General features: G+C 45.7%; 2 protein-coding genes across 4 annotated transcripts in view; both read left to right on the top strand.

Annotated features, from left to right (window-relative positions):
- Nucleotides 1-11,922, top strand: part of PHF20L1 (PHD finger protein 20 like 1) — a gene marked incomplete at both ends in the record, with an annotated part of 62,621 nt that extends 50,699 nt beyond the window's left edge. For all 3 annotated transcript variants that reach the window (XM_084230783.1, XM_084230781.1, XM_084230782.1), the window contains 6 exons: nucleotides 3,102-3,283; nucleotides 4,191-4,290; nucleotides 5,566-5,761; nucleotides 8,687-9,056; nucleotides 10,371-10,536; nucleotides 11,780-11,922. In XM_084230783.1, the coding sequence (XP_084086909.1) occupies nucleotides 3,102-3,283; nucleotides 4,191-4,290; nucleotides 5,566-5,761; nucleotides 8,687-9,056; nucleotides 10,371-10,536; nucleotides 11,780-11,922 (1,157 nt within the window). The remainder of the gene's footprint in view (nucleotides 1-3,101; nucleotides 3,284-4,190; nucleotides 4,291-5,565; nucleotides 5,762-8,686; nucleotides 9,057-10,370; nucleotides 10,537-11,779) is intronic.
- Nucleotides 11,923-16,259: 4,337 nt separating this feature from the next.
- The window catches only part of TG (thyroglobulin), a gene marked incomplete at its 5' end in the record, with an annotated part of 169,129 nt that continues 164,417 nt past the window's right edge, over nucleotides 16,260-20,971 (top strand). The window contains 3 exons of the mRNA XM_084229744.1: nucleotides 16,260-16,318; nucleotides 19,135-19,214; nucleotides 20,054-20,162. Coding sequence (XP_084085870.1) covers nucleotides 16,260-16,318; nucleotides 19,135-19,214; nucleotides 20,054-20,162 — 248 coding nt within the window. The remainder of the gene's footprint in view (nucleotides 16,319-19,134; nucleotides 19,215-20,053; nucleotides 20,163-20,971) is intronic.

The raw sequence follows: 20,971 nt of genomic DNA, 5'->3' as shown, positions 1-20,971 counted from the left end.
AATGTGGTCAGATCAATACTTTGTACACAATCAGTTATTAGTCGCTCTTACAGGGACTGAGGGCATTGTCGGGTGGTGAAAAGAACCCTGGGCTTGGGTCTGTCAGGTCTCCTGCAAGCCCAGCCCTGGAAGTGGAAACTGTGGGGACTCACCTTGCAGTGTTCAAAGCAGTGGAAAGGGAGACTCCCCCCAGTGTAGACAGCCATGTCAGTGACTTGAGACTAGAGGTCTGTCTAGCACGGTCGGACACTGCACAAGGGAATGAAGAGAACCCCAGGGGTAATTACGAGTGCATTCACTTCCTGCCTGTCTTTCGGAGAGCCTTACATGGTGTCACTAGGCAAAGTGTTTTCTGTTGGCCTGTTACCTGCGCTCTCCCAAGCCTAACAACTCTCTCACAGTGGAGACAAAGCACACTCCGCCTTTAATAAAACAATCAGGGGGAGGGAAAATTAGGAAAAGTTCCCTCTCTACCCCCCACCCCCCCATACTCTTTCCATAGCACAAGTACCCTTTCCTCACTTGGGCCATGCCATGGCAGCTTCAGACCAGGTGTGAGTTATAGTCATCGCTCTGATGCTCCTACACCCATACTGGGCCCTGCCATGGAGCACAAGTACACGAGAGTTCTGGGTGAATCTGGGGCAGGCAACAAGTATTGAAAAATCACATAAGAACACATATCCTGTGAGCCGTGAAGGTCTGAGAAGTGTCTTATATACAGAATGATGGAGAATGGGGGAGTGTATCTAGACTGATGGTGTGCTGGAACTAGAATATCTGAGAGAGTGTTGGAAAGAGTGTCATGAAATCGTATTCCAATTCCAGCGTTCTTTGCTTTGCCCTTCTTATGATCAACCATGGAGTCAGGAGAAAGAAGAGGGATGCTAACAAGGGGCAGAGGCTCTGAAATGTTAGCATGCATGAGGGCCACCTGGAGAGCTTGCTCAAGCAGTTCTGAGCTTCAGTCAGAATTCCTGATTTCTAACAAGATCCCAGGTGGTGTGCATTTGGAACCCGCACTGAGAATGCTGTCTTGGAAAATAGCAATGATAGCTCAAGGGGGAGCAGTTGGAAGGGAACAGGTGGGTGTTCTTGTGGCCCTCCCGTGCAGCTAGTGTCCAGATGGCTACTTAAGTATGAGAAGCAACTTGGACTTGCTTTTCCTGACAACTTACAATCCAGGAACCATTTATGCCACCCCTAGATATCAGCCAGAAATCTCTTTGATGTTTGGGATCAGTTACTCAAACTGGATTTTCTGGCCAATGATTTCGGTCATGCAAGCCTGTGTGAGATGCACGCTGATTCAGCAATCCTGCTTTTCAGTTAATTCTTATTGCTATCCATTTAATAACACATATATGTTTCAATATTACTGGAAGCTGTTTCTCCACATTTTAGTCTGTCATTGTGAAACAGAATTTGTATTCAGGAGAGTCCAAAAGAAAATACTAATTTTGGATTTAAGCCAGCAAAATTTTCTCCTGTGATCCTCAAAACTACTGTGTCTACCTATTTGGTTCACTTCTTGCTCCTCAAATGTTTTCATGTATTTATCATCATCTCATTTCTACATGTTACTCTATCCATTGTGCCCCAAGGCACAAAAGGAAAAAAACTTACTTAAAAAAAAAGCGTTTTTTATAAAACATTAATTTTTATAAAAACAATAAAACATTTGAAAACGGTTAAGTCAGGGGGAAAAAAAGATGATAAGCTGAGAGAAGAAACACTAAGTCATGAAATATTTATAAATAGCATGCATGTTTACTTTGAACTCAGCCACTTTGCATTTGGCCTGAATAAGTGTGAGGGAAATTATCTGTACCTAGACTCCCTCCTTGCTCTTTGAAATACTGTCATGAGGTGCTACTGCATAGATCAGGCCTCATGTTAAGCACTGGATAGGGAGCATTCAACATTGCAAAACCCTTTTTCTCGTGGACTCTTGACATTCTGGAGAGGGGAGATGAGTATCAGCAGGTGACTTTGCCATTCAGAATGTGAGTCGAGGACAGGGTGGGGAGGTAGGAAAACCACCTCTGTCCCCAGAGCTCCGCTGAGAGCCTTCACCTCAGGAGTCTCGGGCAGCCTTCAGGTCTTCTACCATGTGTCTCGTGATGACTCATTTTCCTCATCATTTCTCTGTGTACTCCTGCAAAAGCGTTAGTGTCCTCTCAACCTTTTCCCTTTGTCGTAAATGAATATTTTCTTATGTTTCCTTCATTTTCTTTTTCTCAGTAGCCTGAGCTAAAGGGTAGTATTGGACATCAACTCTTACAAATGCAAGCCTATAACCTGGCATTTACATTGAGTTGTAGCAGTCCTGCATATAATCTCCTTTTCAGAATGTATTCATTTTTGTAGAGCTTTGTATCAAAATGAAATCTGGAATGCATGATCCCAGTTTAAGAACTACTGGTGAAATCATTAAAAACGTGGATCCTACACCCCTCAATCATATATATATGTGCTGTCAGCCAGTGTAACGTGAATAAGATATACATATATGTATATATACCTCATCGATACATTAAACACAGTATAGAATCAGGCAGTCCTGTACTCAGTTGGCTTCATCACTTAATAGCTATTTTCCTTGAGGAAGTTATATGTCTGATAGTTACAATGCTTGGTACAGTACATGGTGCAGTTAGGGGCAGTGATCACTGATGCCAGTGCTGTTCAGAGTGATGGTGGTAATCATCTCTACAGGCTGCTTCAATGCTGGTCATGAAACCTGATCTCTTCACAACTCTGGATTCTTGTGGCGATCAGATGGATAACATTTGTGAGAGCATCTGAAAACTGCCAATTTGAATAACCTTGCCCTCGGCTGTAGCCTCTGTCAGTGCCCAAACTACGGGCGACTGAGTCACTTGTAGCAGTGTGTGCGGTAGAAGGTCAGGCAGTCGCAACTACCTGTGCTGCAAAAGTCTCTTGTTGCTTTGCCAGAGGCAGATAATCTATTCCCACGTGTTGGCCCTTCCTTTCTAAATATTTAGCAGCTTAGACCTGTGTGCCATACATACCATCTTTCTGGAACATGACATAGAAACGGGGAAAAATATGCTGAGTGTTGTTCTTGTATGTTCTAGACTTATCAGATGTGGAGTTCCTAGATGATTCTTCAACAGAGAGCTTGCTTCTCAGTGGAGATGAGTATAACCAGGATTTTGACTCAACCAATTTTGAGGAATCTCAGGATGAAGATGACGCTCTGAATGAAATTGTGCGGTGCGTCTGTGAAATGGACGAGGAGAACGGCTTCATGATTCAGGTGCCTGCCCTCCCCTTTAGTACTGAGGTGTCCCCGTGGGTGCCCAGCGGCTTCACAGGGCTGCCTTTCTCCTGCTGACTGTCCTGTTTAGAGGGAGGTTTGTAACTTACGGGACATGTAAGTACAGTAGTATTGATTGGGAAATCTCTACAGGAAGTAGACAGTTTTCATGCCTGAGGGTCAATCCCTGTGCTTGGGTGTTGAGTTGGAGGCCTGATTCAAGCTGAAATTCTCTTCAAGAGCTGTCAAGGTGGGTTGCTAGGCTGTAGCAGCCCTTTTACTGGCCTGGCTCCCTGTTGTTTAATAATTGACATTGTATAGTCACCCTTCAATGGGAAGACACCGGGACATCAAAATTTCCACTGATCTCAAAGATAAAAGGAAAACTTTGATGCAGAGATCAGTCACTAAAAGCAGCTTCTTTAAGAAAGAGTATCTTTAAGAAAAAAGGGAAGTATCACCCATGTTTTGTGGTGACTTTGGATGATTTGGAGCTCAGGAATGGTTTCCTCAGCAAGGGACCTAGAGGCGTCTAGGCTGGCCACATGGCTAGTTTGAGGTGGGCACTGCTCTGCCCCCCTTCCTGCACTTGAGTAAGCTATTGTTAAGAGTTGTAAGGATGGGTTGCCACAAAATCAGTGGGAAATAGATGAGGAAACTATTTTATGACTTTTTTACAATGTAAGCTGTTTACCAAACCACTTTTTAGTAGGTACAATAGGAGGAAGTTCTTGAGATAGTAACTGTTTAAATTTATCTTAAATCATCACTTGATTTTGTTACATCAAATAAGAATTGACTGAGTTGCAGCAGCCAGGAACTAAGTGACCTAATTGAAAGGAAGGGAGTCTGTCTGTCTGTCCGGTGGGTAGACGCTGATCCTGAGCGCCACTCTCTTTCCTGGCAGTGCGAGGAGTGCCTGTGTTGGCAGCACAGTGCGTGCATGGGGCTGCTGGAGGAGAGCATCCCTGAGCAGTACATCTGCTACATCTGCCGGGACCCGCCAGGTAAGCGTCTGCGTGCTGGGCCCGTGCATGTGGCTCGTGAGTCTTGTGCCTTCTTTGATTCCATGTGAAAAATGCCCCCTATTTTTTACTGTCTGTTATGCTTTTGTTTTTCATATTAATTTGCATAGGCAGAAATGTTAGGATAAATGCATCAAAATTACTACCTTATGGGAACTATAGTTTATGACTTTTTCCTGGAGAAGAATTCGCTCCAAGGGTGCTCCTGTGCTGTGACTTCCAAATAGGTGTTCGGTGGCTAGTCGAAAAGAACTGTGTTCTGAGCTCACACTCCTCCTGATGTGACTTGGAAAAGGTTTCTGATAGGGCTATATATACAACTAAATGTAAAGGAAATGGAAATTTTAGGTCATCACATACAATCCCCTTCTTTTACTGATGAGGCAAGTGGGTACGGAAAATTGGACATCCCATACACAGGGATAGTGTGGGCGCAGCACAGCTGAGGCAGAGGCCTGTGCCTTTTGGCCTGCTGTCTGCGGGCTTCCCCTGATACTGCCTCCACACGGGAGGCTCTTGGGGTTGCAGTGTTATGCGTCTCACTTATACTTTCGGCTTCCAAGGCAGAAAATAACCAGCTGCTCTCAAATAAAAGCTAGTGAATTGATTGTCTCATGTCTATCAAAGAAGAGTAACATTAGGAGCAGGAGACTTATTCCAACCTCTCTAGTCATTCATTTGGTAGTATTTATTAAATGCCTTCTACTTGCCAAGCACTGTGGGAAGAGGCAAGATAATATACTTTAGCCACACCTTCCACTAGCTCACAGTATGGTAGGGGACACAGACACATACGCAACTAATCATAATGAGGTCGGATGACTCTTGACCTCTGAGGTAGAGAATTGTGTAGGATTTCTTGAGATCTCAGGCATGGGGTGGGTTCCCTGTTCTCTTAGCTAGAACTCTCTCATTTTATGCAGTTCAAAACAGATTGGTGACATAGCTACCCCTGTCTAGTTCCTGGCCAGCCCTCAGCCTGGAGAGAAGAGATGGTAGGTACATAAACTCTGAAAAGCAGTGTTCTCCATAGGTGTCACCTGCCACGGTCCACATCCTTCCTGAAGTGTGTGCCCTTAGTGGGGAGGAAACTGAAGGTGCAGGGAAGCAGCCTGCAGTGCTGCCTTTCTCTTCTTTTGAAGTTGTTCTTTGTTCGAGAGTAGCCTTGCTTACTAAATGATGTTAGTAGGGGCAGCAGCATTTGATGGGAAATCTGAGTGGAATCCTTTGTGACTTTAATGTCAACTTCATCCCTAGGTCAGAGATGGAATGCAAAATACCGTTATGATAAGGACTGGCTGAATAATGGGAGAATGTGTGGGTTATCCTTTTTAAAAGAAAATTATTCTCATCTCAATGCCAAAAAGATAGTTTCCACACATCACCTGCTCGCAGATGTCTATGGTGTCACGGAGGTGCTGCATGGGCTGCAGCTGAAGATCGGGATTCTGAAGTAAGTGAGGGTGGGAGACAGGGTGATTCTGCGTAAGTTGATTCAGACTTAGTCAGTTGGCCTTTTGAAGGTTCATATAAACAGTTTGGAAGTTGGAATAGTTACTTGAATATGTTTTACCTTAAAGAAAAACAGAGGTTATTAACTTTTGGGCTATTTCATCATGCCTGTTTTCCTCAACTAGGTAAGCTGTGCTGAAGGCAGATGCAGCATCTGGTATTTCAACAAATGTTAGTCCTGTGCTTCTGTTTCATGTAGTTGCTATGGGGAACCCTCTATTGTGTGTCCCCCTTCAGGAATGCAAATGGATGCAAAAGTCTATTTTTTGATTACCATAAGATTGAATTTGCAGGGAGTCAACAGGCCGTGTCATCTCCACCCCTCTGCTGTGCACCAGGTATCTCCTAGTCATCCTAGACCATTTTCAGTTCTTCCTAACGCCTCACTAGAGTTCTTTTTTTAAAAAAATAACCAAAAAAATTCATATAAAAATAGGATGATTCATTAGGGTTCTTCACAAGATTTTCTTCGTCTGAACTCATTTGCCTGGGCTGGGAACTTGCCCCTTGCCTCAGGTCTCAGGGCCTCCCTCGCGGACCTGGTCGCAAAGTTTTCCTGTTGTTTTGCTTAATGTCCCTTCGTCCCTGCCTCTCTCCTTGCTACTACTGTCTCAGCCCAGCCTGCTCTTTTCCCATGAGCACTTGCCACAGGAATTCGCTTTGAGTTCATCCTTCGTTATTGCCACTGCGAGTTCAGTGTAAGGTAAATAAGGGCTGGTCTCTTCTCGGCTTCATGTGCCGTGGAATTTGCCTGGTGCCCTGTGAACGGAGTCTGAGCTCTTCAGCAGGCAGCCTTTCCATGGAATATTTCTTCTTCCATCATGTTGCCATGTCTTCCCGCTCTTCATTTTTTCCCTCTAAATGTCCCATCCATACTAAATCCTAATCTGGGAGGGAAACAGGCTTTACTCACACTCAGAGTAACCTTATACCACTAGTGCCTCCAGCCGACACCTTTTCCTGGTTACCTGCCCACCTGGAGCTCATCATGCCCTTCTGGGCAAGCCCATGCACGCTGGCACAGGCACTGAGGTGGACTCCGTATTATTTACGTATGTCTTCTCTTACTAACCAATAGGTTCCATTCCGATAGGGGTGGTGTCTTGGCATCATCCCATGGGATAGGGATAAATACCCAGTACCTATTTGTTAAGGAAATTTGCTTCTGTTGTTTATCATCACCCTGAATATGAAATTAAGATTCCATGCAAATACTGAAATTCATGGGTGGAACTACCTTTTTAAGCTTATAAGCCTTTTTAAAAAAAAAACTTGCTTTTCCCTCTTGATGTCAGCCTGAATGTTCTGCATTCATACTTTGACTCAGGACTTTAGGTGGACCATTTTTTGCCTCATACCTATAGTCCCTCCTTGTGTTAATACTTTTAATAATATTAGCAGTTATTATTGCTGGCTTCTACTTATGGGTAATGTACTACATGCCAGCAATTGGTGTTTTCATATGCTATTTAGCCTGTAAAATAAGTCCTGCCTCGTTTGATAGTTGGGTAGTCAATGAGAAGAGTTACATGTCTCACCCGAGTTCCTCCTTGGCACAGCTGGATTCAACCCATTGCACTATTAGGCTGCAAAGCCAACTTTCTTTCTAGTATGCCTTTCACTGTCAGACAATTGTAGTATTTTCTGGATATTGAATTATTAGGTATCCAAAGGATAAAAATTACAATTACAAAATTACAGAAAAAATATGGGTGTTATTAGAAGAAAATCCACTTAATCCCTGGTATTTTTCTAACTTGGTTATAATCCATTCACAGACTTTATGGAGACTGCTGAAAGGCTTGTGCTTCCCAAATAGCCTCCTGCCACTGCAGCTCTGCATGATTCCTGTTACACTAACTGCAGGATTTCAATTACCACTGGTTATCTATGCGGTATCATGCCCACGTGTTCAGTGACGATAGGTGTGAAAGGGTGTGATCATAGATTGTCCGTGAGGGTGTACACAGTACACCTTTTTTGGAAACCACTGTGGAAATAAAAATACTTTATTTAGCAATTCCTTATCTCAGACATTCATCTGACTGAAATTTCCCACTTATGTGCAAACACACACATACACACAAACGCTTATCTATCTCTCTGTGGGGAACTCGTTAGCTAGACAAGACCAGTACATTTATACTGCTCAGCTACTAGATAAAAATCAGGGAATTCTCTGTGTACTGACAAGGCAAGATGGCTGTTCATGTTACATATGGAAAGAACATATTGTTTGAGAGTCCCATTTATGAAAAAAGAGAAAGTGTCTGCTTACCCATTGTAAAAATAGTTTTATATATAGAGAGAAAACCTGTAAGATTATGCCTGTTATTGAGGATTGCCAAGGCTTGGGACTTTTACTTTGCACACATTTATAGTCCAAATTTTTGTCATAACTAAATACTACTTTTCAATTGGATAAAGATTTTAAAATATGCTAATATAAAAGTTCTTATATCATGTAATAAAAAACTATAATGAAAAATTTAGAAAAAGAAGTCTATATATCAAATAGTACCGTGAATCATCACCAGAATTAAATTCACTATTATTTTCCTACCTCAGTATTTCTGCAAAACTATAAGAACACACATTTTGGTTAAATTCTGGGGCAGGTTAGCCTAAAGAATATCTTCACCTTTGTCTTCAGTCCTTGACCTCCTTTGAGCCTGGCTCTTGTGGTGGGGGTCAGGTCTCCAGCAGAGAGTTGGGGCTCAGACCTGAGTGAGTGTCCTCTGCATAGAAAAACATGGACAACCAGAGGTAACTATGTGATTTACATGGTGGCTGGTATTATGGCATTAACCTTGTTAGCTATACTTTTTTTTCCCCTAAACTACTGTATCTTCAAATTTGGTTTAAGGAATAAGCAGCATCCTGACCTTCGTCTCTGGGCTTGTTCTGGGAAGCGAAAAGATCAAGACGAAGTAATTGCTGGAGTAGAGAAAAAAATCACAACTGTGCAAGACACAGTCCATCTAGAGGAAAAGAAATCCCATGTACAGAACCATAAAGAACCGCCTCGTTTGCCCTTAAGAGTGGAAGGCACTTATATAACAAGTGAGCACAGCTACCAGAAGCCACAGAGTTTTGGTCAAGACTGCAAATCTCTTGTAGACCCAGGGAGCTCAGATGAAGATGACATTAGTAGTTTCGAAGAAGAGCAAGAATGCCACATGAGAGAGAGAAACCGTTTACAGTACTCAGTTAAAGAAGATGGAATGGCTGACAAGGTATAATTACTGCACGGATCTTTGCTTAGAAAATAGGAGAGAACAACAAAGGGAAATTTAATCAAATAAAACATGTTAATGCCCACATTTAATTTTATTTCCAAGCTCACAGTGCTTTGTTAGGGTAAAAACATTTTTTTGTTTCTTCATAAGCAACCACTGGCCATTTGGACAATGTAAGGTTGTAAAAATCAGAAAACTTTTGCCCTGACAAAAGTTTCAATTTTATAAGCACCCTAGATACCTCCAGAAAACATGAGCCCATCTTATTCTGAATGATGTCTGTGTGTGAACGTGGACATGCATATGGATGTTTGCGAGTTAATATAGCTCATCTTCTTTTTTATGTGTTGGAGATGGTATATGTGCGAACACGACAGTACATCTGTCTTCTGTTTTTATGTGTTTTAGATAGAAAGTGGAACTTATAAAAAATTTTTAGCATATAAGTGCATATCAGTCTCATCATGCAGTAAGCTCAGTTCCTGCAGCTAGATGTACTTCGAACATTTGTGAGCTTTTCCTAATTGCTGGGATGGTCTTAGAGAGGGGTCTGTGTTTTTATTGATTTTCAGTTAGAAATGTCACTTTAAAATGGGTTATTGTTCTGGCCTCCTTTATCAAGTAATCATTATAAATCAATACTTAAGTGAATTTGGGAACCTTGTATTTCATAAAACTTGTTCGAATTTATTTTTTCAAGTTAATATTCACAAGTTAATATTTCTATAAAATAGGGATAGTATCTCAAGTTAATTTCTCAAGTTAATATTATTAAATGGGTGCTGTCTGGTAAATCAGTGTTCAGATTGTGTGTATGTTGAGCAGTTTGCATTTTTTAAATTTTTAAAAAATGTTTTTCTCTCACCTCATTGATTTTACTTAATAGTCAAGTCCAGTCTATAGTTAATTAAACGATCTGCTGGTGTTTGCCAACTTTTTAGACATTTCTATCATTGCTTTAAAGCCTGTGCTCCGCTCATGGCACTGGTTCAGATTAATCGAGAAAAGGGTGGTTTTGGATTAGCAGGGCGATCTAATAATAGAATCTAGTCAGCAGCTTTATCCGCATGTGGGCCGAGTGCCTTGTACCTGTCCTGCGGGCATGGGACAGCAGTGGTGGGTGCCGGCCGGCTCCCGGGCCTGGCAGATGTGTGAGCACATCCTCTGAGAAGACTCTGGGTGTCAGGGCTGGATTTCACTGGTCATGGTGGGTGATGAGGTTTTTAATAACATCTTTCCCTTTATAGCATTGCATTTCTTCCAAATCTTTGTTTGTTTGTTTTTTTTCCCCCCAATGATTCTTTGGCAAAGAATGCCGCAGCAGCAAAGAATACAGTATTTGTTTATCATGATAAAAAGGGCACTGACGACCCAGGAGCCTCGCATCTTCAGTGGCAGCTCAACCTCCTCACACACATTGAGAATGTGCAGAACGAAGTCACCAGCAGAATGGACCTCATAGAGAAAGAAGTTGATGGTAATTGAAGAAAGAACTATAGTATGGGAAGTGTGTTTATGTTATTGTGGAAAAAAAAAATTAAGTTATGGGATAAAAGCTACAGCTGCCCCCCTCCCCGTTCTTTTAACACAGCCAGTATATGGGATATGGGTTTGCTCAGGCGCATGGCGTTTGTTCAGTGCTGCCCCTCCCCAGGCAGTAGAGAACTCACGTGGGATTATGTTTTCTTTGGAATCAGCATAAGGACCTTAAGCATAATTGAAATGGGAGACCCGGGGTGTGGGGGAGGAAGCATTTTCAGAATATTTGTTTTCACTTTGGTTGGTATTTATTAAGTGAGATTAACAATAGCAAACATCATCAAGGTTAAGTAGATAAACCTTAAGTTTATATATAAATTTTCATTACGTTTTCTTTCATACTTTGATTTTTTACAGAGGAATGCTCAGAAGACAGGGAAGATACTATCCCTATTTTATAGTAAAGAAAACGGAGTAACTTAGGTTCCTAACCTAGTGTTTTTCCTGTGCTGACTCCTTTTTGCTCCTAAACTTGTAGACTTAAGCCCTCCCTTTTTAAAACATTTTGCAAAAGCAGGTGATACCTCCACCCTCCCCTGAGAGGTCTTACTGCTTCTTTCTCTGTAAGAAAGACGAAGTGGAAACCCATCTTAGAAGCATCTTCCATTTGTTCTGAGTAGATCCTTGAAGGGAAAAAAATGTAACTAGATACTACTTCCTATTAAGTATAGACTAAATTGCCTTTTGCTTAGACTTTTAATATGCTTTTATTTTTTTTAACTTGATAAAATAGTGGGATGAAAATGACACTGAGAAATTACCACCTCTTTTCCTTTGTTAAAAAAGCCTTTGGGATTAAAAAAATTGGTTAGCATACCTAATTTCATTTAAAATGAAGTAGAGAGGATCTGTGTCTGAATAATGGAAAGCATGAGCAGGCGTAGGTAACTGTTGTTTCCTGTTCCAGAAGAAATGAAAAGGACACTTTCAAAATGAATTCAGTTTATATATATATATAAAGAGGGAAATTATCTAAAATGATAACAGATAAAGGTGACCAGGAGGGAGTAGAACTCTCATGGGATAAGACATAAAAGATGCTAAGCCTCTCGGAAGCAGCTGGAACGTACTGTCTTCTAGAGAAAGGAAAGTGAGCTCTCATCTCCATCACTTTCCCACTTGTTGATACCATCCTGTGACTCTCCTTCCAGTTGCCACTGAAATTCTCTTCTCTCTTTTAGTTCTGGAAAGCTGGCTTGATTTCACAGGGGAGTTGGAGCCGCCCGATCCTCTCGCCAGATTGCCCCAGCTTAAACGCCACATCAAACAGCTCCTGATCGACATGGGCAAAGTTCAGCAGATTGCAGCTCTTTGCTCTGTATGACGACAGCGGGGCCGGCGAAGCAGCATGGCACTGTCAGTGACTGCTGTCATCCACGTAGCGAGCGGATAGTTAAGATCAGAGGAGGGTGAAAAAGCTAAGTGGTGTTTGGTCATTAGCTCATTAGTGACATCAGGGTGGCACCTTGAAAAGGAAAATGAAGAACAATTTCATCAAAGAAGCTAATTAAACAAAATTTATGAGCAAGCTACGAATGATAATGTGCTATACACCAAGGATCAGTGAAGCAGTATAATTTGTACTAAGGGTATTAGCAAAATTTTTAAATGGTTGCTATATGAAGCTTGAGATGCCTGTAGGGAGGAACATGGTGCATTTATATAGTTTGTCGTGGGAGAGCCATGTTTGTAAACCAGCATTTGGCCAAAAACAAAATTATAGAGGAAACTGAAATTCTGGAGAGTTTGTAAGTTGTTTTAAGAACTGTCTTTTCTTGCAGCTGACCCAGCTGCACCAAAATTTGGGTATTTCAGCTTTCATAGGATCATGAGATATTTCTTAGGTGACATATGTCCTTAATCAAAAAACTGACAGTAGAAGTCTCACTTCTGGGGGAAACAGTTGTGGAATTCTGACTTCATTATGAATATATTTTTTTAAAACAGATACCAAATCATTGTAAGGTATCGCAGGCATTAAGCTCGTTCCGAACAAAATGGCATGCAGAAGGGCCGTGGGCTGCCTGTCCGGGTCCCTCGGACACCGTCGGCCCCTGAGGACGTCTCCCTCGCGCACGCCGACGCTGTATGTGACGCATACGCTCGAGTCGCAGTATTCAGGCTTCGACATACAGTTGGATACTGAGGATGCTTTGCTGTTTGCCTTCAGAAAAAATTGTAAATAGCCTCAGCTGGGATGAGGAGTGACAAAACTTACCAAAATAATTTGTGGCTGTGGATTTTTTTAACTGCTGGTAGTGGAATACTGGAAAACCTTCATTTCTGAAGATGAATTTTATTTTTAAAAAATACATGCGCACTCAAAACTTTTAGCTTTGATCACAAATGGACAAATCCCTGAAACCAAAGGCAACCAAGTTGCTGTGTTAGCTCTTGCTGGATTTGAGCCCAGGTTCTCTGTCTGCCAGTGCTTTCGTGAGCTGTGCCCCATGCCCAGGTGTGCACAAGTGTGCATGCTTGTTTGAAACAAACACTCACCGTACATATGTACATAAGCTACACATATTTATATCTACACATATCTAGTTTTATTACTATAGTCTATAAGAATTGGTGGTTAACATGAAATGTTACCTTTTAACAGACTGTTTTTAAAAATTAAAAATGTATGTACAGGTTTTGAAACTTTTTTAAAAAGGGGGAAAAGGCTGTTAAGAGGAGGCTATTTGGGGACATACACACTTGAATACTTCATGCCTCATTCTGTCTGTCAGTTCCAGCGGTCTGTATAAGTGCATTTTAGAACTGATAGACAGGATACTTGAATTTATCTTTGATAAGAAAATACATGCCACTGTACATTCAGATATTATTTAAATTTGCAAACACACTGTTCTATATGTAAGGTACTGTATGTAAAACTCTTTATTAAAAGTATTCCACATATCCCAAAATTTCAGTTTGCCTTTTTGCAGCCTTACATTTTGATGTAAAGATGATTAAAAGAATGTGCAAAACCGTTACTATGAAATTTTTATTGCCTTTTGAGATTTTCCGTCTTAACAAATGTGCCAAAGATCAACCGACGTAAAATCCAGTCTTCGATACCATCCTCTGTATTTACTTGTGATGCATTCACTTTGTCAGCGATCTTTCTAAGAAATGAAAAGCTTTAGCAGAGGTGATGGGGTAGTTGTTTACATTTGCATATTAAAGTGAAACAATAGTGCCTATATTCCATGTGTGCAGTAAATTTTGCTAATGTCTGTGTTTCAAGGTTGGTACTTTATTTTTCTTTTCTGTTTAAAAATAACAGTTCTGACCTTTGCCCTGTGGTGGTTAAATTCTAGGCATTGAAGTTATGCCTTTTTTTCCCCCAGAAATGGGAATGACATATTTAATCTACGAGTAGTGGTGCTGCCTAGATGCTTGTCAGGTTCACAGAAGACCTTTTGCACCCACCAACACACATCTTCTCAGGGCTGGCCGCCATGGTTCCATTAATGCATATTTGTTCTTATTGTGTCTTAAAATTAGAGCACTGTGTTGTTAGTAGTCAACAAACTGGAAGTTGCATTCATAATTAGATTGCTAAAACTTCTGCTCTGCTTTCACCTATACGAATTGGAAATGTGAATTTTTAATTAGAATTTTTAAAGTACATCTGTATCATGTTATTTCTACGCACCTACCCATTTAATGTGGACTATCAACAATTCATAGAAGCCTTTTTTTTTTTTTTTTTTTTTTTTTTTTGTGGGACCCTCGCCAGTGGCCGGGGATCGAACTGGCGCTGCAGAGGCTGCGGGCAGCCTTGCAACCCGGCGCTCAACCCCTGCACCACCAGGGGAGGCCCTATTCATAGAAGCCTTTTAGCAGCTGCGGCTTGAACATTATTTAAGAGAATGGATTGGGTTTTGAGAAATAGGTACATCCTGAGAAGTTTCAAGTGAGTTGATTTTCTTTCTGCTGAATCTCACTTTAAGAACATAGTTATTATATATTTAAGTAGAAGCAATAAGCTCACGAGGGTATTTCTTGAAAAGATAACTTCATTTCTTCCTGGACAGAATACAATGAGCGGTGGTGGGGAGGGGCCCTTCTTTCTAACACTCATTTCCACTGACATATTTTCTCTAATGTTCAAATTGCACATGTTTACAAGAAAGCGCCTCTCCCTCCAGCCCACCAGCTCCCTTGCCAACTGCTCTGTCTCTGCTGGGGACGTTCCCTGTGCGCCGTGGCAGGAAGTGCTCATTGCTCCCTGATTGCCATGCCATCCCGGTGCGGGTTCTGCGGAACGGATGGTGGTGTCGTCCTCCTCAAGCAAGTGGTGCGCCACTTTTCTTCAAGTTGTGTCTTGGAGGAATTCCTGTTGACCTTCGATGCTGTGACTTAGTTTTTATTGTAGCTCATCAAAGTGGTCAGTTCCAGGCTAGAAGATGAACACTCACTGCCCACTCCGTGCCAGGCATGGTATATGTTACTGGCGGAATCTAATTTGTAAAATAGATAAAACAGGATTATTTTCATGACCGTGAAACTGGGGTTAGAGACAGAGATGTGTCTTAGAGAAGACCTTAGTGGCAGGTCCAACACTTAAGCCCTGGGCTAGTCAAGCTGAAGCCCTTTTCTTGGTCTGTTTCAACTGTCTTTGTCATGATAGTGTTCTGGAATCATTCACGACCCCCTATTTCAGACCGAGCCAGGTCTGTATGCGTAGATCTTCGGTGCTTTTCCTAACCAGTTCTCAAATTCATTTCAATGCGACCTCCTCATTGTTGGTTCCAATCTTGCCTCATGTCATTTTACTCTACTGGAAACCTCTCCCTTACTGTGTGTCTATAAACCCAGATGTTTCTCCAAGCTTTAATTTCTCTCCCATTACAAGGGCTTCTCATGGCCCCCTGCATGATGCCAGGCTGTGGAGGAACTCCTACGTCAGTGAGTGAGAATTTGGTGTAGTGGAACTGGCATGTATTTAATCCTCTGCTTAGACTTTTCATTCTGGCAGTTTACTACCAGTGATCTCACTCGGCTTTGGTTTCCTTACCCATAAAATGAAAATAATGCAGAACTTGAGGAGCTTGCTTTGAGAAATAAAGTAAGCAAAGTACTTAGCAATTCTTTATAACTGAAGTTGAAGATCACATTTGACACACTGAGTGTCGTCTGTGTTCCAGACATTATGTGGCTGGATATGGAATTAATAAGATCACAGTCTGTAGGCTAATGGAGCATAAAAGCATTTTTCCATGAGATAGGTGATGTCAAAGAATACAAGGACCCAGAAGAAAGGAAAGCTAATTAAACTTATAGTGGGAAATTAGATTAGGTATGTTTGTTAAAACTGCTACAGGCAGTCCCAGAATTTACTGATTTTCTCTCTTCCAATCTGAAAACCCAAAAGGACAAATCCTAGAAGTTTGTTTTCCACAAGGAAAAGGAGACTCAAGTCCAGCAAAGAATACTAGTCTAAAATGAATCAGAAGAAAAGTGAGTGATTTAAGAACTTATTTAAACTAGTAGAAAATAGACTGAGTTTTCCTGAAAGCAAAAGGAACATAAACGTGGAAAATAAAAAATAACATTAGCATCACATTCCTCTACTACAGAAGATAAGTAGAAAAACAGATACTCAAGAAGCAGAGCATAGTTTCAGGAACATCAGGCTTCTGCTTCCACCAGCCCCAAGTGGCCATGGCCTTCAAGAGCCTCAGGAAGCTCAGCATGATGCTTGAGCGGAAACACATTTGGAGGTGAGGAAACCTTTCTAAGACTCAGCTCTGCGCGGGCTGCACAATTCCGCACAGCAGCCACGGTGGGTCAGGGCTGCACATGACCCCACCAGGGTTAGTGAAGGGGTGTTGCCAGATAATCTACTTCCAGTGTAACTTGTTAAAGAAGGAGTAAAACTTGAGATGTTTTGAATACGTTGAAGGAAAAGAAAGGGGCCTGAAATAAGACCAATATTCTGGGCTGCTACCATTGGAACTTTCTCATTTTTGCAAGATCATCTTGAGTGCTTAGTGTATGCCGGGCACTGTACTATGCGTCTTACCCATTTGTCTAGTAATCGCATCCAATGACCCCAGGCACTAGTGATTTTATAGAAGAGGAAATTGGCTCACAGAGGGATTCAGTATTTTGTCCACGCTCATACAATTCATATGCTTAGTAGGGTCTCGTGGAGATGGGCATAGGATTTCTCAGTATAGGGTCATTTCCTCTTCTGCTTAACCTTTGTTCAGTCCTTTACATTAAGGGGTGGCGGGGAATGTTAGGGAACTATGAGAAGGGGAATGCTTTTGTCTCCGGTTTTCATTTTACAAGAAGGGATTTTTCTCTAAATGCTCTGGCCTCTTGCTGCACTTTAAAAAAAAAATAAAAAGATTTATTTATTTATTCTGCTTATTTTATAAGTCGTATCCAGGGCTCTCGGCTGTACTTAATAGGAGGAAAGGGGAAAAGTATGTGATTCCATCTCTCTGCAAGCAGAAATGAGGTACCAAGAATTTTTAGAATTCTCTGGAAACCCAGGAGAGGGGCATGTGACTCTGAACGCTGGGAATGTGGGAAACCGTGGGAGGGGCCGTGGCCCCCGGCAGTGAGCAGCGTGGAGCTGTGTCACGGCGGCAGCCTAGGCCAGGGCCGCCGACGGTCTGGTGGGCACAGCTGGCAGAGCTCAGAAATGGCAGCACTGATGTTCTGAAGCCGTTTCCTCCTCTGCCGTCCGGTTTCTCAGTGTTTCCCCAAGTCTTCAGTGAGCACTTGCTAAACCTTGCCCCTCGGAGGCGACTGAGAGCCACGAAATTAAAACTGATTTCAATGACCAGAGCACTAGACTAGAACTCAGGCGCAGCTGCCACGCCCGGCCCCTCCGTGGCCTGAAGGGAGGAGCACGCCAGTCCCCCTCAACAGACCAGCACCCGACAGCAGCCCGGGGCCAGGAGTTGGAAGGACCAGCGCCAAGGGAGGAAGACCATGGCGCCCGGCCTCCGTCGCGCTGCACGGACATGCAGGCCTTTCTCGTTTGCAGTGTTTTCTGTCCTCTTTGAAGAAGTTTTCTAGCAGAGCGGAAGGGTGGGATGCGGAGCCACGAGGGTTGCTGGCACAGTGGACGGTGGCGGAGGACTCCGGGCGCTGCGGTGGCGGCTGTGGTGTCAACCCACACCCTGAATCATATACGTTGTTGTCAGCCAACATGACCTGACTGCGAATAAAAGTTTAAAAAAAGAGAAAGGGCTTCCTGGTTTACCTGTAGAGGCAACCTGCCTGGAAGCTCTGTCTCCGTTCGCTGGGCACTTGCAGGGTCTGGCCGCGGTGCTCCTGGACCACAGTCCCCTAAAGGCCACAGACACTTTTCCATTTGCAGACAAAGTTCTAACTGGTTCTGAAACACACCCTGGGGTTATGGAGGGAGCAGCCGAGGGAGAAGCTTAGGTCCTGTTGGGGGCTGAGGAGGGCGGGAGAGATGGCAGAGCCAGGAGGGAAGTGTGAGCTGAGCAGTGGTGGAGGGAGACCGGGGCATCCTGGGGCGCCTGGGGTGGGTTCCCTACATTCAGCACAGAAGGGCGAGTGCACCCCCCACCCCCAGTAGCTGAGTCACTGTGAGAAAGAGGTTTTCATGGCGGAGGTGGTGCCTTGCTGAGGCTCTCTAAGCTCCCCGCTCTGCTGCTTGGGTGGAGAGAAGCACTTCTTGCAGGGCTCTTGGTGGTGATTCTGAGGGGACCCCATGTGTGTCCTCTGATCTGTTGAGAGCTCTTGCCCCAGGTGCTGAGCCTCACGCAGCCTCCAGGTGGGGCCAGGCGCCATCCGCCCAGTCTGCGGTACCCCCTCCCCCCATTCCAGGCCTGTCCTGCCTGCTGCACAGCCCCAATTCCAGTGTCCCAAAGCACTGAACCCAGTGGAGCAGAGCCCCCTCCGCCCTCACCCCCAGACACGGGTCAGGAGGCGGGGATCCTCGCTGCTGCTCCCAGGGGCCCAGGCCAGCGAGGGTGACTCAGCACACAGGCTGGCCGCTGCAAGCCCTGCAAGGTGGGGTGAGGGCAACCAAGGGGGGCGGTGCATAAACTGCTAGCCCTGCTCAACTCTTGCATGAAAACTCGGCTTTAGAACAGCTGGAATTGGGCAGCACGGGGGCCAGCAAGGCTGTGCTCGTCTCACTGTTACTCTGAGCTGGGGGGAGAGGCCAGAAAGGAGGCAAGAGGCAGGGCGGGAAAGAGGCTGGACAGGGGGAGAATGACAGTGGAGGACAGCTCTTCTCCCGCGGGGATCCAGGCCTAGTGCCCACAAGCCCCAGAGCTTTGGCCTCTATCGATGAAGAGGAATTTCGAAGGTTCCCCACCCCGTTCTGCTCCCCCGCGGCCTGGACAAGGTCCTCACCCTCCACTGGCCACACGAGTGTCCTCAGAGGGGCCGACACAGGTGGAGGAGCGCCTTGTGACCTGCAGAAAAAACAGGCCCGGGCTGCGTCTTTGAGCGCAGGTGGGGGGGGAGGGGAGGGAGCCCTGGCTGCTCCATAAAGGCCCCCAGGGCAGAGCTGGGCCTGTGCGGCCTCCTGCCCCTCTTGCAGAGGCCTCAGGAAGATGGGCGCAGTCCTGTGGGCCTGCAGTCTGCTGGGCTCGGCCTGCCTGGCGATGGCCAACATCTTCGGTGAGTCCCGCACCCCGACCATGAAGCAGGGGGGCCGGAGGGCGCCCACTGACCCCCCCCTGGCCAGTCACTTGCACCTTCCTTTTCAGATGAAGGTTCTGAGAAGGGGCCGGCGCCACAGAGGGAGGGGAGGGAGGTCAGGTCTCCCAGTCTGCCATGCAACTTTTTGACACTTTTCACAAAAAATTGTTCTTAGTTATCCCGAGGCCTAGGCTGCCCTGGGCAGCAGGCAGTAGAGTGACGCTTCTCTGGGGCTGGAAGATGCCCGAGCACCAGCCGGCGCCACCGCTTCCCGGGGGCCTTGGGGTGCACCTCGGGGTCTGTCCACCCAGAGAACGTGGCAAACCCAGGTAGGCCCGAAGGACCAGGCAGCGCGTGGGGGCGCGGCGGGGGGCCGGCTGCGGGGCGAGGTGGGGATGGGGGGGCTGCTCGTGGGTCACGTGGGGGGTTCGGGTTTCGGGGAACCCTGCGATTATGGAAATGAGCCCCAGGACTCGGCTCCCCACATTTCCTCTGGGCACATTTTCCATCGAGGCCCTTGCACAGCCTCCTCCTCGACGGTGCGCGCAAACCACCCGTCCTGGGGACCCTCCGTGGCTTCTCCTAAGCCCCTGCTGCGCTCCAGGGTGCCGGCTGGGCACCTTCTTCTACCCAGGACCACCTCTTTTAGGGTGCGGGTCTGCCCTACCCCACCTCAGCGCCGGGAAGGTGCAATCGAGGGTTATGTGAGCCCCTCTGCCGCCCGCGGTGGCCGGGGTTCTTGCGCCACAGACATCCTCTCGGGCCGGGCCGACGCTAGGCCTGGGGGGCCCCGCTGACCGCGCGCTCTGCTCTTCCAGAATACCAGGTGGATGCCCAGCCTCTCCGGCCCTGTGAGCTGCGGCGGGACCAGGCCTTCCTGCAGCGCGCGGGCTTCGTGCCCCAGTGCGCTGAGGACGGCAGCTTCCAGTAAGGCCTCCTCGCCTCGCGCTCCGGCCCCCAGGGCCTTGGGGGCGCCCGGTCCCCGCCCCCTGGGCCCTTCACTACCCCGGGTAGGGAGAGGTGGCCCCTCTGTTTGGAGGTGCCCACCTCCTGGCCACCCAGCTAGTGGACACAGCCCAGCACCCCTCCCCCTTCACGCGCCAGCCCTGGCATTCGCCTCCCTACCAGCCCCGACTTGTGCCATCACCGTGGTCATAAAAGGGGTGAAGTAATGTGTGCGCTGGTGCCACCTCCTCCTGCTGCCCCCCCTTTCCTTGCAACTGAGCAAGCAGGAGGGAGGCGCCTCCTCTGGCCCCAGTCAGTGTCCGGTGAGCCTTCTCCGCCGCCCTCCCCGGTGTGGGTCCTGGGACTTTCTCCAGTGGGGTGGGGTGACGACCTGCTGCTCCCCTGTGGAAGAGACGGGTGCCTGTAATCATGCAGTGATTACAGGGGTCAGCCCTTTACCTTGAACTAGGGGACCCCTCTCTGCGCTCCAGGACACAGGGGGAGCACCCCTCCCTCCTCCAGTGCACGTCCCTTCGGGGGCCTGATCAGACTCTTCCAGCTCCCGGGGGCCAGGACTGTCTGGGAAGCCGGAGCTGGCCAGGTGCCAGGAGCCTCAGACACCTGTGCTTTTTACCTGAACCCCATTTTACCTCCTTATACCCCCCCGTGCACACCTGCCAGCCTCCGTTTAGCCATGGCTTCCCTGTGTAGCCCAGGTCCTGCCCTCTGCCAGCCGGGCCCCTTGATGGGCCGTGTCCACATCACCGTGTAAGAGGGACACTGGCTTACCC

The sequence above is a fragment of the Talpa europaea genome, assembly GCF_964194135.1.
Source record: "Talpa europaea genome assembly, chromosome: 3".
Lineage (NCBI taxonomy): Eukaryota > Metazoa > Chordata > Mammalia > Eulipotyphla > Talpidae > Talpa > Talpa europaea.
This window is presented reverse-complemented; position numbering and strand designations above follow the sequence as displayed.